The 14,275-nt window shown below is 38.5% G+C and overlaps 1 protein-coding gene across 1 annotated transcript in view; it reads left to right on the top strand.

Moving 5' to 3' along the window:
- Positions 1 to 13,152, top strand: part of DSC3 (desmocollin 3) — a 47,597-nt gene extending 34,445 nt beyond the window's left edge. The window contains exons 12-16 of the mRNA XM_042961568.1: positions 141 to 365; positions 2,585 to 2,809; positions 5,551 to 5,672; positions 10,525 to 10,782; positions 12,949 to 13,152. Of these exons, the coding sequence (XP_042817502.1) occupies positions 141 to 365; positions 2,585 to 2,809; positions 5,551 to 5,672; positions 10,525 to 10,782; positions 12,949 to 13,146 (1,028 nt within the window). The 3' untranslated portion in view covers positions 13,147 to 13,152. The remainder of the gene's footprint in view (positions 1 to 140; positions 366 to 2,584; positions 2,810 to 5,550; positions 5,673 to 10,524; positions 10,783 to 12,948) is intronic.
- Positions 13,153 to 14,275: the final 1,123 nt, after the last annotated feature.

Genomic DNA, 14,275 nt, shown 5'->3' with positions numbered 1-14,275 from the left:
TTCTACATTCTTATTTACCATTTTTTCTAATATCAGCTTATTTGAGGAAACATATATCATATATAGAAGGTAGTTAATTTATTTTATTAAGAAAATGTTAACGCATAAAACTACACTAAATCTTTTACCTTTCTTCCTAGATGGTAGATCATGTACTGGAACACTTGCAGTTAACATTGAAGATATGAATGATAACCCACCAGAAATACTTCAAAGTTATGTAACAATTTGCAAACCAAAGATGAGGTATACTGACATTTCAGCTGTCGATCCCGATGAACCTATCCATGGCCCTCCATTTTATTTCAGCTTGGCAGACACTTCTCCAGAAATGAACAGGATGTGGACCCTCACCAAAGTTAATGGTATTTAATAAACAGTAACGATTTATATGCTCTAAAATAACTGAGGGTGAATTTGCTTGTTTGCTAAAATATTCTCATTGACATATTTTAGAAGCCTAATTCGACAATTTACAAATATTATGATGGGGTCTTTATATTGTATATAAAATGAAAGAAATTGTCATTTTTTATGAAGGCAAAATTTACATTTACAACAAAGACAAAAAAGCTTTGCTGAAAATATCGGGCAACTTATCATTAAGACGAATTGTTTCCGGTGTGGTTTTAAAGTGACTCCAGGGAGGTGAAGAGAGAACAGAGATGGGGAGTTTAAATTTTAGTGTAAGCAAACTCTGGAAATGAGAATGTGCGTATAGGAGGCAAGCACTCTGTGGTGTTCTGGAAAGAAGCATGGTGAGCTGTGGACAGAGATGTTGGATGGGAGCCGTCAGGACAGCATCCTGTGATAGTGATTTCTGGGGGAGTGTAGTTCTATATTTCAGCCACCATTCACTGCTGTTTTCTTACTATCCATTCTCTTCCATACAATTGGATTTTTGTGTATGCTATCCTTTCTTCCTAGAATACTACCCTTCCCATTTCATAGCTTGGTATTAATTCATGAGGTTCTTATGGAGCCCCTACCATCTACTATGCACCGTTCTGACCCTGGTGATACACGTAGAAATTAACAAGACAGACATGACGGCAATTCAGATGCTCACATCTACGAAGTCTTTCTTGAAGTAGAAGGAGTAGCACCATGACCTTTTGTACCTTTATTATAGCTTCTTTTGTGTTGTGTTATCACCTGTTTACCTTTCTTTTCCAATACACGAGTTTCTCAGGATAATTGTGATTCATTTGTGTTTCGCCAGCACCTAGCCCAGTGCTTAGTAGATACTAACTGCTTAATTAAGTGTTTGTTTAAAAATAATTGGTTAATAAATATGCATAAAGAAGGGAAATGCTAAGGGGATAAATAAACCAGTGTTAGAGTTTAGGTTTTAGCAGGAATGCCCAGAGAGTGTGGGGCGGGGGGGGGGGGGTGGAGTGGCGATGGAATCTGGTGATGAAGCACCTTATGTAGTAGGCTGAGGAGACTGACTTTTGTACAGTCAGTGACAGCAGGAATGCACTGAGAGTGTGCCAGTAAGGAATGCTGTGCCCAGATTTGTCTTAACAAGGTGACATTGGTGACAGGACAGTTTGAAGAGGGCAGAGTTGAGTGACAAGGACAGCAGAGGTGACTGTGGTACAGCTTGTGGTCTTGAGGGAGGAGAGGAATTTGGAGGATTTTACCTTAGCCACAATAGGAGATGGGAGGGTTCCATCTAAACCTTAGCAGTAATTCACACTCCTCTGGGGAGCCCTACATTTGAGATTCAGGCAGAAATCTTTCAAGTTCTTAACAGCTGTAACAGTGCATTTAAGAAAGGCTTAGACATTACAGATGACTTCCAGGATGTGCATGGTGCTACTTCTTCATTTCACTTACTGCAAAACTCAGAAGGTTGTGATTGGCATTAATAATGCATGGAGCTTTTGATCAGTTGATAATAAAGTCATTACAGTAGGTATCAAGACTATTGGGGAAATATCATAGTTGATAAGAACATATTGTTAGGATACAGATACATCTGTTTTTATGTAAGCCTTACACCCAGCCTGGGTGGCATTAACTAGCTTTGTGGTATTGAGATTACTTCAGAGGGAAGGCATAATAACAAAGGGTCTATTGTACTTTGAAAAGTTACCTTGTACATAAAGATAATGGACAGATACCAGAAAATAAATGGATAAGAGAATGTTGACTTCGGACATGCTTTGTGTGTAACAATTGTTAATTCTTTATAAGTACCATAAACTGGTACTATAGAAAAAAGGTTGAAGTGTGTGTCAAGAGCCAATGTAGCATCATTGGTTTGTAAATAAGGATATAGATAAGTAATATTAAATGCTGCAGAAATGCTACTGGGTCACTCCAATGCCAAGTTATTTCTCTAAGCCTCTCCTCTAGAAAGTTACGATGGGCAACACATACATGGTAATATTAGTGCTGATAAAGGTAGCACTAAGAATAGAATAGAAGATAGAATAATAGAAGGTAGTTGTCCATTTTTATTCATTTTCATGTGGCAGGTGGTTCCTTGAGAATAACATGTTTAGAAACAAGTGTGATGAAACAAATGCTAGAAGTAAATGTCCATTAAAAATATAATTCTTTCATTTTCTTTCAGATACAGCTGCCCGTCTTTCATATCAGAAAAATGCTGAATTTCAGGAATATAGTGTTCCTATTACTGTAAAAGATAGAGAAGGTCAATCTGCAACAAAAACCGTGAGAGTTAATCTGTGTGATTGTACTCATCCAAGTCAATGTCTGCCGACCCGAAGGAGCGCAGGAGTAATACTCGGAAAATGGGCGATCCTGGCCATACTGCTGGGCATAGCATTACTATTTTGTAAGTCCTTTTGCCTACTTAAAGTTAAAATATATCACAAAAAGGGGCCCTGGGTGGCTTAGTCGGTTGAGCGTCTGATTTCGGCTCCGGTCATGATCTTGCAGTCCCTGAGTTCTAGCCCTACATCAAGCTCTGTGCTGACAGCTCAGAGCCTGGAGCCTGCTTCTGATTCTGTGTTTCCCTCTCTCTCTGCCCCTCCCCCACTGGTGCTCTGTCTCTCTGTTTCAAAAATAAACATTAAAAAAGAAACTAAAAAGAATCTCTATATCTATCTATCTATCTATCTATCTATCTATCTATCTATATCTATCTGTATCTCACAAATGTCTGAGTGCAGGAAAAGGTCCTTGAAAAGTAATCTTGTCCAACTGTCCAGCCGGGGTGAGTCCTCATTACAAATTGCTTTCGTGTTATTATCAGATTTCTGATGGAATATTTTCGGGAAGAAGGAACAAGATCCTTTTTGTGATACAAAATTTCATATTTGGACAGGACTGCTTAAAGTTCCTTAGATTTTTCCAAATCTGGCAATGTATAGTTTCCATTTCTTGGTCCTAGTACTACCCCTTTTAGGGCAAAATCAACACTCTAAAACTACTGCCGTATGAAAGTCCACTATAAGCCACTGTGATCTCTTGTCATCATTCAGCCACGGACTTAGGGCACTTACTCGGATCACAGCAATATCTCTTCTTGGGTGTATCTTGCCAGTTTTGGATTTTTTTTAACCTCTTGCTTGTCAGTTGTGTCATTCCCAATGGTACCATATTTTATCCTCTTTTTTTTTTATTTCCATCCACTCTTCCAGCCTAGATTAGCTGTTGTTCCTTTGTTCTGTGATAGGACTAGTGGTTAAGAGCAAGACCCAGGCACCAAACCATTGAGTTCGTAACCAAGCTCTATCATTTGCAAGCCATGAGACTGGAGGCGAGTTACTTAACTGTGCTTCAGTTTCCTCATCTGTGAAAGGGGGTATTTGTAGCCTCCTTTATGGGGCAGCACTGAGCATTAATTGGGTAACTCATGTGAAAAGCTTCAAACAGTACAATGCTCATTATTTTTCAACAACTCAACAAAATAAATATACATTGAACACCTACTATATTCCAGAAATTGTCCAGGTGCTTGGGAGTCATCAGTGAACAAAACAGACAAAACCAAATGCAAACAGTGTGCCTTGTGACAGTAAACTAATAAATAAGTGAAATGCTGTGGAGGAAAAAATAGAGCAAAATAATTAGGAGCTGTAGTGCTGTGGAGCGTGTGTGTGTGTGTGTGTGTGTGTGTGTGTGTGTGTGTGTGGTGTTGGGGGAGGATTAGGGCTAGTGACTCCGGTTTTCAGTGGATGGTTTGGCAGGCCTGACAAGGTTATCTTCAATGATTTTTGTGAAAGGTCAAAGAGTCAGCTAAGTACAGTACTTGGGGGAAGAGTTTTTCAGTCAGAGGTCAGCACAAAGGCCCTGAGGTGAGAGGGTGGCTGGAGAAGTCAAGGCATGACAGGGGCACTGGTGTGGCTGGAGTGGAGTGGATCAAGAGAGTGGGGTAGGACACGGAACCAGAAAGTTTAACAAGTGGCCACATAGAATAGGCAGAGATTGGTACCCTTTTTCTGTAAAGGGCTGGATAGTATATATTTTACATTTTGCAGGCCATGTGGTTGCACGTATAACCAGGGAAATCCACCCTGCTAGTAGGAAAGCAGCCATAGAAAATATTTAAGTGATGGGCATGCCTGCGTTCCAAAAGAACTTTATTAATGGATGCTAAACTTTGACTTTCATATAATTTTCACATGTAATGAACTACTATTCATTTTTAAATGTTTTAAAAAAACATTTAAAAATGTAAAAACCATAGTTCATGGGCCATTCAAAAACATGTGGTCATCCAAAAAATTCATGGGAAGGGGCTTGGGGTTGCAGTTTGGCCATCCTTGGTGGAGGAGCCTGTGGAACATTGTAAGGAACTGTGATTATTAACCGTTATTATTATTACTGCTAATCTTATTGACACATATTTCAACCTCCCACAGGTATGACATAGAATGAAAATTTTGAATAGACAAAATACAGAGTAGTTTTAATTAAGATACTTGGAGACAAGATATTCTAGAAAAAAAGTATGTTTGTCACGCTTTTCATACAGGCAAACCGTTTTTTTGGGAATGGGTAAATCTCTTAAAGTCTCTGTCTTAAATTAATGTCATTGAATTTTTTGAAAATTTACTGTTTAATCCACGATTGTGAATACTTTAACGTGCATGATAGATAGAATTTGAACCCTTAAAAGAACTATTATCAAAATATACATATAATTAATGGGGCTGCTGGATGGCCCAGTCAGTTATGTGTCTGACTCTTAGTTTAGGCTCAGGTCACAATATCACGGTTTCATGAGTTTGAGCCCTGCAATGGGGCCTGCTTGGGATTCTCTCTCTCTTCTCTGTCTCTCTCCCTCTCTCTACCCCTTCCCCACTTGTGCTGTCTCTGTGTCTCTCAAAAGAAATAAACTTAAAAAAAAAAAAAAATATATATATATATATATACACATATAATTAATTCACATTTTTAAAATCCAAGCTAAATCATGGCCTATTAATTTAGAAAGGCCAAGGTAATTCATGGGACCGTGGTTAGTGGTTTTCCTCCTGTGCACTTGAGGTAATAAAAAATAAAAGATGAGTATTTTATTCTATGTATGTTAAACTTTTTTTTTTTTTTTTTTTTTTTTTTTAAATGCAGCTGTATTGCTAACTTTGGTATGTGGAGTTTTTGGTGCCAAAAAAAGAAAAGGTTTTCCTGAAGATTTAGCACAGCAAAACTTAATCATATCAAACACAGAAGCACCTGGAGATGATAAGGTGGTAAGTGTTTTAAATGAGTATCTCTGAATATCTCCCATAATTTCTTTTACTGATTCTTCTGAAGTTATTTTGAAATTTAGGGGTTAATTTATATTTTTAATTTGGTCAGATTTTGTAGGCATAAGTATTTTATCTGCCGATATTCAGATATTTATGTAGTGGCATTTATTAGAATTCTTAAAACATGTGTTGTTTTGGGGCGCCTGGGTGGCTCAGTCAGTTGTGTCTGACTTTGGTTCAGGTCATGATCCCATGGCTTGTGAGTTCAAGCCCCACATCGGGCTCTGTGCTGACAGCTCGGAGCCTGGAGCCTGCTTTGGATTCTGTGTTTCTCTCTCATTCTGCCCCTCATTCATTCATGCTCTGTTTCTCTCTCTCTTAAGAATAAATAAAACATTGAAAAAAAAATTACAAAAAGACATGTGTTGTTTTAATTATCATTTTTCCACCCTCTAGTGCTATGATTTAAAACTTTTTGATGTGGATTTATTATAATAACCGTGTTTCAGCTGCTCTGTACCATGTACATTTCCAGGTATCATTTGTTTCTCTCTTTGATTATATATAATGGGGGAAAAAAACCTACTAAAAGTTCTGACGATAAATTAAGAAAATACCAAAGAGATATATATTTTTATATGGTGGAGGGTAGATTACTTGGAAGATTATTGCCACTTTCTTTCCTTATGTATTTCTTGGGACTGCTGAGGTGCTTAGTACTAGGCTTCTTCTTTGGCGGGGGGGGGGGGGGCGCATATATTTCAAGAGTTCTTACAAGGCATATTTTTCCCTCAAAAAGATTTCAATGTACTTGTGAGCAGTTGAATCTACTTCTATGGGAAAAATAAGTAGGAACATTTCAGTAAACATTAGCACCATGACAGAGCACTGTTAGTTCAAAGACACTTGTGATACATAAGTGCATTCGTGTTCTCTGGATCAACCCGAAGGGCCTGGTGAAAGAGGTACAGATTACTCTGTAACTGAAAGAGTAAGAAGGGGTTGAAAGTGAAGAGGTTGTGGGAATAGTTGAAGAGGAGGAAAACAGCCTTAAGAATAAAACAGGAGGGGCGCCCGGGTGCCTCAGTTGGTTGAGTCTTGATTTCAGCTCAGGTCATGATCTTGCAGTTAATGAGTTTGAGCCCCGCATTGGGCCCTGTGCAGCGCAAAGCCTGCTTGGGATTCTCTGTCTCCCCCACTTTCTACCCCTTCCCCATTCACTCTCTCTCTCTCTCTCAAAAGAAAGAAATAAACATGAAATTAAAAAATAAAGAATGAAAAAGGGGATGACAAAGTTTAGGGATTATTCAACAAATAGTAAAGAGGTTGTTTTGAGATGGAAGAAATGGTGTTTTAGAATAGAAGCTTGAAACTTAGGGTTTTGGGGGAGAGGATGTAAGAGATGGGGCTATCATATGCCACACTAAGGATTTGGGGTTTATCTTCTTGGAAAGGAAGGGCCAGTGAAAGTTTTCCTGCATAGATTGGCATAATGGGAACAGCATGATGCTGAGTCAGTAGGGTGATCGGTGAGAACAGCAAGACACTAAGGATGGGGAAGTTCAAGGATTAGAATCTTGCTATAGTTTAAGCAGGAGATAACTCTAGTAGTCTAATGATAACTGGAAAATTAAAATAAGGATAATCAATATTTCAAATATGTAAATGATAGCTTATTAACTCTAGAGTAACAAAATAAAAAGTGAAGCCAAAGTGACAGAGGCCATAACCAGGGACAGTGACTTCATATCAAGCCTTTGATATGTCAAAGATACCTTTCTTATTGACTTTCTCTCTTTAACCTCCTTCCCACCATCATGCAAAGTCATAGCCCTCCTGTGCTTGACATGCCTCCATGTGGAGCCCTGTAATTATTTTTCCATTCAGAAAATCCATTTAGTCCCTGATAGTCCTTGGCTCAAAGTAAGATCTTATTTTATATCTGAGAATGGAATGATTGAGATGTTCTTCATATTTGTTCTTTACCATTTGATGCTGGAGCTGATGGTATTAGTTGGCCATTTCACCATAACATACTCACACCTATTTACCTGTTCTCTGTTAGGAGCACTTCTCAGAAGGACTTGGGATTATTAATTTATACCAGAACATAATTTTAGGCATATTTTTGCAAAATGTAACAGGGGCGCCTGGGTGGCTCAGTCGGTTAAGCATCTGACTTCAGCTCAGGTCAGGATCTCGCAGTTTGTGAGTTCGAGCCCCGTGTCGGGCTCTGTGCTGACCGCTTAGAGCCCAGAGCCTGCTTCAGATTCTGTGTCTCCCTCTCTCTCTCTGCCCCTCCCCACTCACACTCTGTCTCTTTCAAAAATAAATAAAACATTAAAAAAAAATTTTTTTTTAAATGTAACAAAACTTTGTAGTGAATGGGTAAGCTCATTTTAGTACAATGAGTAAAGGTGATGACGTTACTTTTAGAGCTAAGTTTAAGTCAGAGGCAGTTCAGATGGGGTTAGGAGCTGGTTGAAAAGTCAGGACTGGAGAAGTTAAATCTGGAAATCATTGACGTGGAACAGGAGCTGTTGTTACCATGTGAGAATAAACTTTGGGCGTGGAGATGGTCAGGAAGGAACAGAGAATAGAATGTGAAACATGGAACTGTGGACTCAGCTTTGGTTTTAGTTTATCTTCAAGTCTCCCGGTATTAGGTTGGGTGATCTCTGAACATGTATTTATAATGACAAAAATTATACCATCAAGGAGATTTGATAATCAGGATTTTTTTTTTTTTTGAATAGAATTTCAAGGTAGCAGCAACCTAAGCAAAAAATATAGGGCAGCAGCGCCACCAAATGGCTACTTTTTAGTTCTCCTTTCTGGTATAATTTTCTAAGGCAATGAGATACTATGTATGACGTTTATAGATACATTTCAGACTCTGAAATATCTGAAACTCCAAATCATCTGAACTTGAAAATCTTCCAGTTTAGTTAGAGACTCTGCATATTCAATAGAAGGAAAACAAATTGGCAAGAAGATGGCACAACGGAGCCTGATTTTAATGGAGGTCTTGTCTGAAAGTAACGGTTTATAATTAGAACTGACACCCTGAGGTTGCCACGGTAACTCGACTTCTCACCCATGGCCCAGACTTCCAACTGAGGTTCCAGCATTAAGTTACTGTTGAATCAAGTCTTTTTCATCTTCAAACATCCCCTCAACTCTGTCTGCTCTAGTTCCCTCCATGTCTCTTTTTCTTTGAAACTGAACTCTTTGAGAGATTTAATACTCGATTTCTCCATGACATTAGTTCCTGTTCATTCAGCACTTCGTGGAAATTCTTTTGACACAGATCACCAGTGGCCACTCTTTTACTTGAATCTGAGAGGTGATTACTTTACTTGGACCAATTCTTAAACAACTTTGATGTTTTCTCCTTACCATAATCCTCTCTGCATGGCTTCAGAGTTTGTCTTTTGGATTCCTTCATTCTCTCAGTTGCTATTTCAGATCAGTTCTGCCTTCTAATTCCTTTACCAACCCCTTAAAACATTTGTTCTTGTGTTCTGTTATTAGCCTTCTTTTTGTTTAGTCTACCATTTTCCCTGGGTGTTATAATTTATCCCTGTGACTTCAACTACCACCTATATGGTGGTGACTTCTGGAATTAGAGCGTCAGCTCAGCTCCCCTACCTGAGCTCCAGACCCCATATTCATATATGCATTGTGGACATCCACGGGTTTCTTAAACTTGCCATGCCCCAAATTGAATTGTTCCCCCTCCTCTCACCCACAAGCACATCCTTCATCCCAACTTCAGGGAATTATGCCATCTGGAGTTGCACAAGCAGAGCACATAGGAATAATTCCTTCCATTTGCTGCTTCATCCATCTAACTGCCAGTAAACTTCGTGTGGGGTCCAGCCACTTTGAGTCATCTTTGCTTCTACTTTGGCTTAGATCCTTATCATGTTTCACCTAGAATGGTTCAGGTGATACCTGTGATATCTCTCTGATATCTGTGACACTCAACTTATTGTCTTCTTATTTGTCTTTTACATTATCGCCTAGAATGACTTTTTAAAAATATGTGCCTTGCCTGTCTATTAAAACCCTTCTTTGAGTCTCCGTAATCTTCATGATAGTCTATTTTTTTTTATTAATTTTTTTTTAACGTTCATTTATTTTGAGACAGAGAGAGACAGAGCATTAACGGGGGAGGGTCAGAGAGAGAGGGAGACACAGAATCTGAAACAGGCTCCAGGCTCTGAGCTGTCAGCACAGAGCCCGACGCGGGGCTCGAACTCATGGATCGCGAGATCATGACCTGAGCCGAAGTCGGACGCTTAACCGACTGAGCCACCCAGGTGCCCCGATAGTCTATATTTTTTAGCATGGCATATGGTTCTTTATATTCTCTGGCCTTTTATAACCTCTCCACTTCCTCTCTTACCCTGAACCCTATGTGGCAGCCACTCTCAACAGGCTGAAGCTGAAGACCCCCAAAGCACCCCGTTGCCTTTGCCTGTAGACCTTCCTGCAGGTGGTGGTTTTTTCCTCCCATTTCTCAGTCGGAGCCCCTACTCTTAGACTTCTCCACTTACTCTCTCTGGATGTGGATTTTAATGTGTTCCTCAGTGTTCCTATAGCATTCTGCATTCACCTACGTATACATTCTTAAAGTAATCATCTGATTTTTCTGCCTCACTGGAATAAGAGCTTCTTAGAGCTGGTGAGGGATCATGCCCATCTTTGTATCCCTAGACCGGGCACACAATTAGAAAATACGGATGAATCGATAAAACGTTGAATAAACATTCTCTCTCCCTTGCCTTCTTATCACTTGGGATCCATTTCCTCCTGATACAAATGGTCTTATTTTATTTTATTTCAGTGTTCTGCCAATGGGTTTATGACCCAGACAGTCAATAACTCTAGCCAAGGCTTTTGCGGTACCATGGGATCAGGAATGAAGAATGGAGGGCAGGAGACCATTGAAATGGTGAAAGGCGGACACCAGACCCTGGAATCGTGCCGGGGGACGGGGCATCATCACACCCTGGATTCCTGCAGGGGAGGACACGTGGAGACGGACAACTGCAGACACACCTACTCCGAGTGGCATAATTTCACCCAGCCCCGCCTTGGTGAAGTGAGTTTCCCTCAGGTTTCCATTCTACGGTTTAAATATCCAAGTGTAGAACAAGAGGAAATTGAAATTAGCATACAGTTGCAGAAGTTGCTTTTCCCTATGTATCTTTTCAATGTATCTTTTCTCTTTCATTCTCTGGTCCTTCCCAGCACTGCCCTCCTCCACGCCTCCCCACCCCCACGCCCTTTGATTTTGTTACATTATTTAACATAAAAGAGATTTTATTCCATCTGTCATATTTCTTTTAATTTCTAAAATCTCATGAGATCTGGAAATTTCTAATATCCAACCTAAAGCCACATGCCACTTCTAGATGTAGTTTACCTCACGAATTATTTTCATATAGAAGAATGTGAAAAAAAAATCTTACTCCCTACAATCACAAAACTCCCCCAAATCAAATCTACATCTCTCTCTGAAAACAAAACATCTGCACACAATTCTAGGATGAACATTAAATAATATGAGCTGTATAAACTATATGTAATGTAAAAAGCACCATTCATATATAAAACATTTTTATTCAGGAGACAGCAAGGATGTAAAACAAAGGAAGGATTAAATCATGATTTTTGAGTCCTGGGAGCACATCAAAATCCCCCTGGAGCTTTTAAAAGATATTAATGCCTGTGCTCCACCTTGAAGGATTTGGATTTAATTGGTTTGGCTTATTATTATTATTATTATTTTAAATTTGTATTTATTTTTGAGGGTGGGGGAGGGGCAGAGAGAGAGGGAGACACAGAATCTGAAGCAGGCTGCAGACTCTGAGCTGTCAGCACAGAGTCCAATGTGGGACTGGAACCCATGAGATGGGAGATCATGACCTGAGCCCAAGTCAGACACTTAACTGACTAAGCCACCCAGGCGGCCCTAGAATTATTATTTTTAAAACTCCTCAGGCAATTCACATGTGCCACCTGGGTAGAGAACCACTGGATTGAATATTCTTCCTGGTACTAAGTTTTCTTTTTATCAGAGTGTGCCAGTACCATTGTAACACCAACAGTGGACCAGAAGCCCTTAATCCTTTAATGGATTGCAACTAGGCACCTTTCTGTGACGCGGCTATAGCTTATCGCATGTCCATAGCATATTTTTTCCCGTCAAATTCAAGTGTTAATCTCTTTTCTGTTTCTAGACAGCCAGTATTCATGTAAGATCAGGCAGGGGAAGGAGTGAAGCTTAAGAAGCACTCCTAGGGGTGTTCTTCAATGTGCACATCACTTAATGGGATACGAGGCTGAAGCGGTCGTGAAGAAAGACACTTGATAACATAAGCCAAGGAAATAAGCTCTGGGTTAGAGAGGCAGGGGCACACAGGTGAGGAGGAGGAGCCCAGGGGTTAGACAAGCTGGCCAGTAACAGACTGTGAGGGTGGATGTGGCTGAATGCATGGCCTCTCCAGTGCAAAGGGCTGGTTTTTGCAATCCGGGTTATGTTGAGTATTTTTAATCTCACTAAAATGTCTTGCGCATCTCTCTATTTTGTCATGTTTTGGCTGTCTCGGAAAACGTCATTCTGAAACCAATGTGATAATTCTTGCCTACTTTAAAACTGCATGTAGTAGTGGTTTTAGTTAATGTGTTTTGAATATTTACTATGTGCTGGGCGAAGGAAGAGTATTTTTCATGCGCTATTATTTCATCAGTATCGTGAGATAGTCACTGTGTATATTCCCATTTTAGATGTAAGGAGAGTGAGAAGTGAGACTGAGAGATGTTTAGTGACCTGCTCAAAGTCACATACGTAGCTGGTACAGCCAGAGCTGGGACTCAAAACCCGGACTGTTCAGATATCCAACGTCAAATTCTAGGCCACCGTGCATAGTGTCACCGTTTTGTGGACTAGCCTGAACTCCAGATAGAAAGTTTAGAGTTAAGCATTTAATGATCATTTAAATATACATAAATATAACATTTGTATATATATAATTTTTTTTATTTGTATGGATTACTAGAAATGTAAGATATACTGATTTTATGGTATGGTTGTGATATCGACCAATCATGTGCATTTTTTGTATGTAGGACTCCATTAGAGGACACACTGGTTAAAAATTAGACATAAAAGGTAAATAAAATAATAAATTTTATGTTCATATGTTTAAGAATACTTAAAATAATACAACAATACAATCCTTTTTTCTGTTTGTTTATTTTACAGAAATTGCATCTGTGTAATCAGAATGAAAACCATGTGCCATCTCAAGATTATGTCCTTACGTATAACTATGAAGGAAAGGGATCTCCAGCTGGTTCTGTAGGGTGCTGCAGCGAAAAAGAGGAAGAAGATGGCCTTGACTTTTTAAATAATTTGGGAGCCAAATTTACTACATTAGCAGAAACATGCGCAAAGAGATAATGTTAATGTTCTACAATGAGATGTGTTTTTGCCAGACATTCTGGAAGTTTCCAAAAGGGATATTTAAAGTTCAATTTCAATTGCTAATATATATATATATATATATATATATATATATATACACATATATATATATGTGTATATATATATATATGTATATGTATACATATATATATGTATATATATACATACATATATGTATATATTTAGCTAGATATATATTAGAATTTCAATTTCTAATATATATAGATATGTTTTTAGCATATATATTAGAAAAATAGATATGAAGTTTTCTAAATTTTTAATTGTACTATTTACCAATTTGTAGTTTTATAGCAATTTTTTGCTTATCTTTTCCAAGAAGCTTGAAATGTTAAACGTATTTGGCCTTCTTTATTGCAAAATAAATAGACAGCTAGCAAAATCATGCTGTAACATTGGATTTAAGGTCTATAAAGGATCTGCTATTCTTTATAGATAGCTTTCCAACAAATGTGTTTAGTTAATATCAGTTCAATGATAACTATGCTATACTTGATTGAATATAGAACAGCTATCTGAGCTAGAAATTCTGTTCTTATTCCAGATTTAAGTTAATAGGATTATATCAAACATTATGGTAAACTGTACTGCAAGTTTTAGCTCTTTAAAAATTTTGTACCACTGAGTAGCTCCAAAGACTACTAGAATTTCATTTTCCTTCTGGTTGGCAACTAGATCATGAAGGGCAGTTAGTTCTGTCTGCTTGGTTACCCTAATAAGGTCTTAAAAAATACATAGCCACCATGTTAAACTACAACAGGAAATTGTAGACTGAAAAATTGTGTTGTTTTTATGCTTTTGAGTGTGTGCTTTATGGTTTGGAGAAGGATTATTATGAGGAATATACCTAAGTTTCCTTATTCTCAAGAAAGAGAACTATGTTCACTATACAGAGTTATTGTCAGTATTTGAACAAAAAACACCAAAGATCTTCTGTTGAGATTGTAATCCTAAGTATTAACATCTTTTTCCCTGAGATTCAGGACTACTGAAGATATAGAGAGAGTAGAGAGATAGATAGATACATAGATAGATAGGAGAGAGAGAGAGAGAGAGTGATATCCCTCACTTTTCAAAAGTTCATGTT

The sequence above is a fragment of the Panthera tigris genome, chromosome D3, assembly GCF_018350195.1.
Source record: "Panthera tigris isolate Pti1 chromosome D3, P.tigris_Pti1_mat1.1, whole genome shotgun sequence".
NCBI lineage: Eukaryota > Metazoa > Chordata > Mammalia > Carnivora > Felidae > Panthera > Panthera tigris.
The sequence above is the reverse complement of the archived record's forward strand: the minus strand, read 5'-3'. Positions and strand labels throughout refer to the sequence as shown.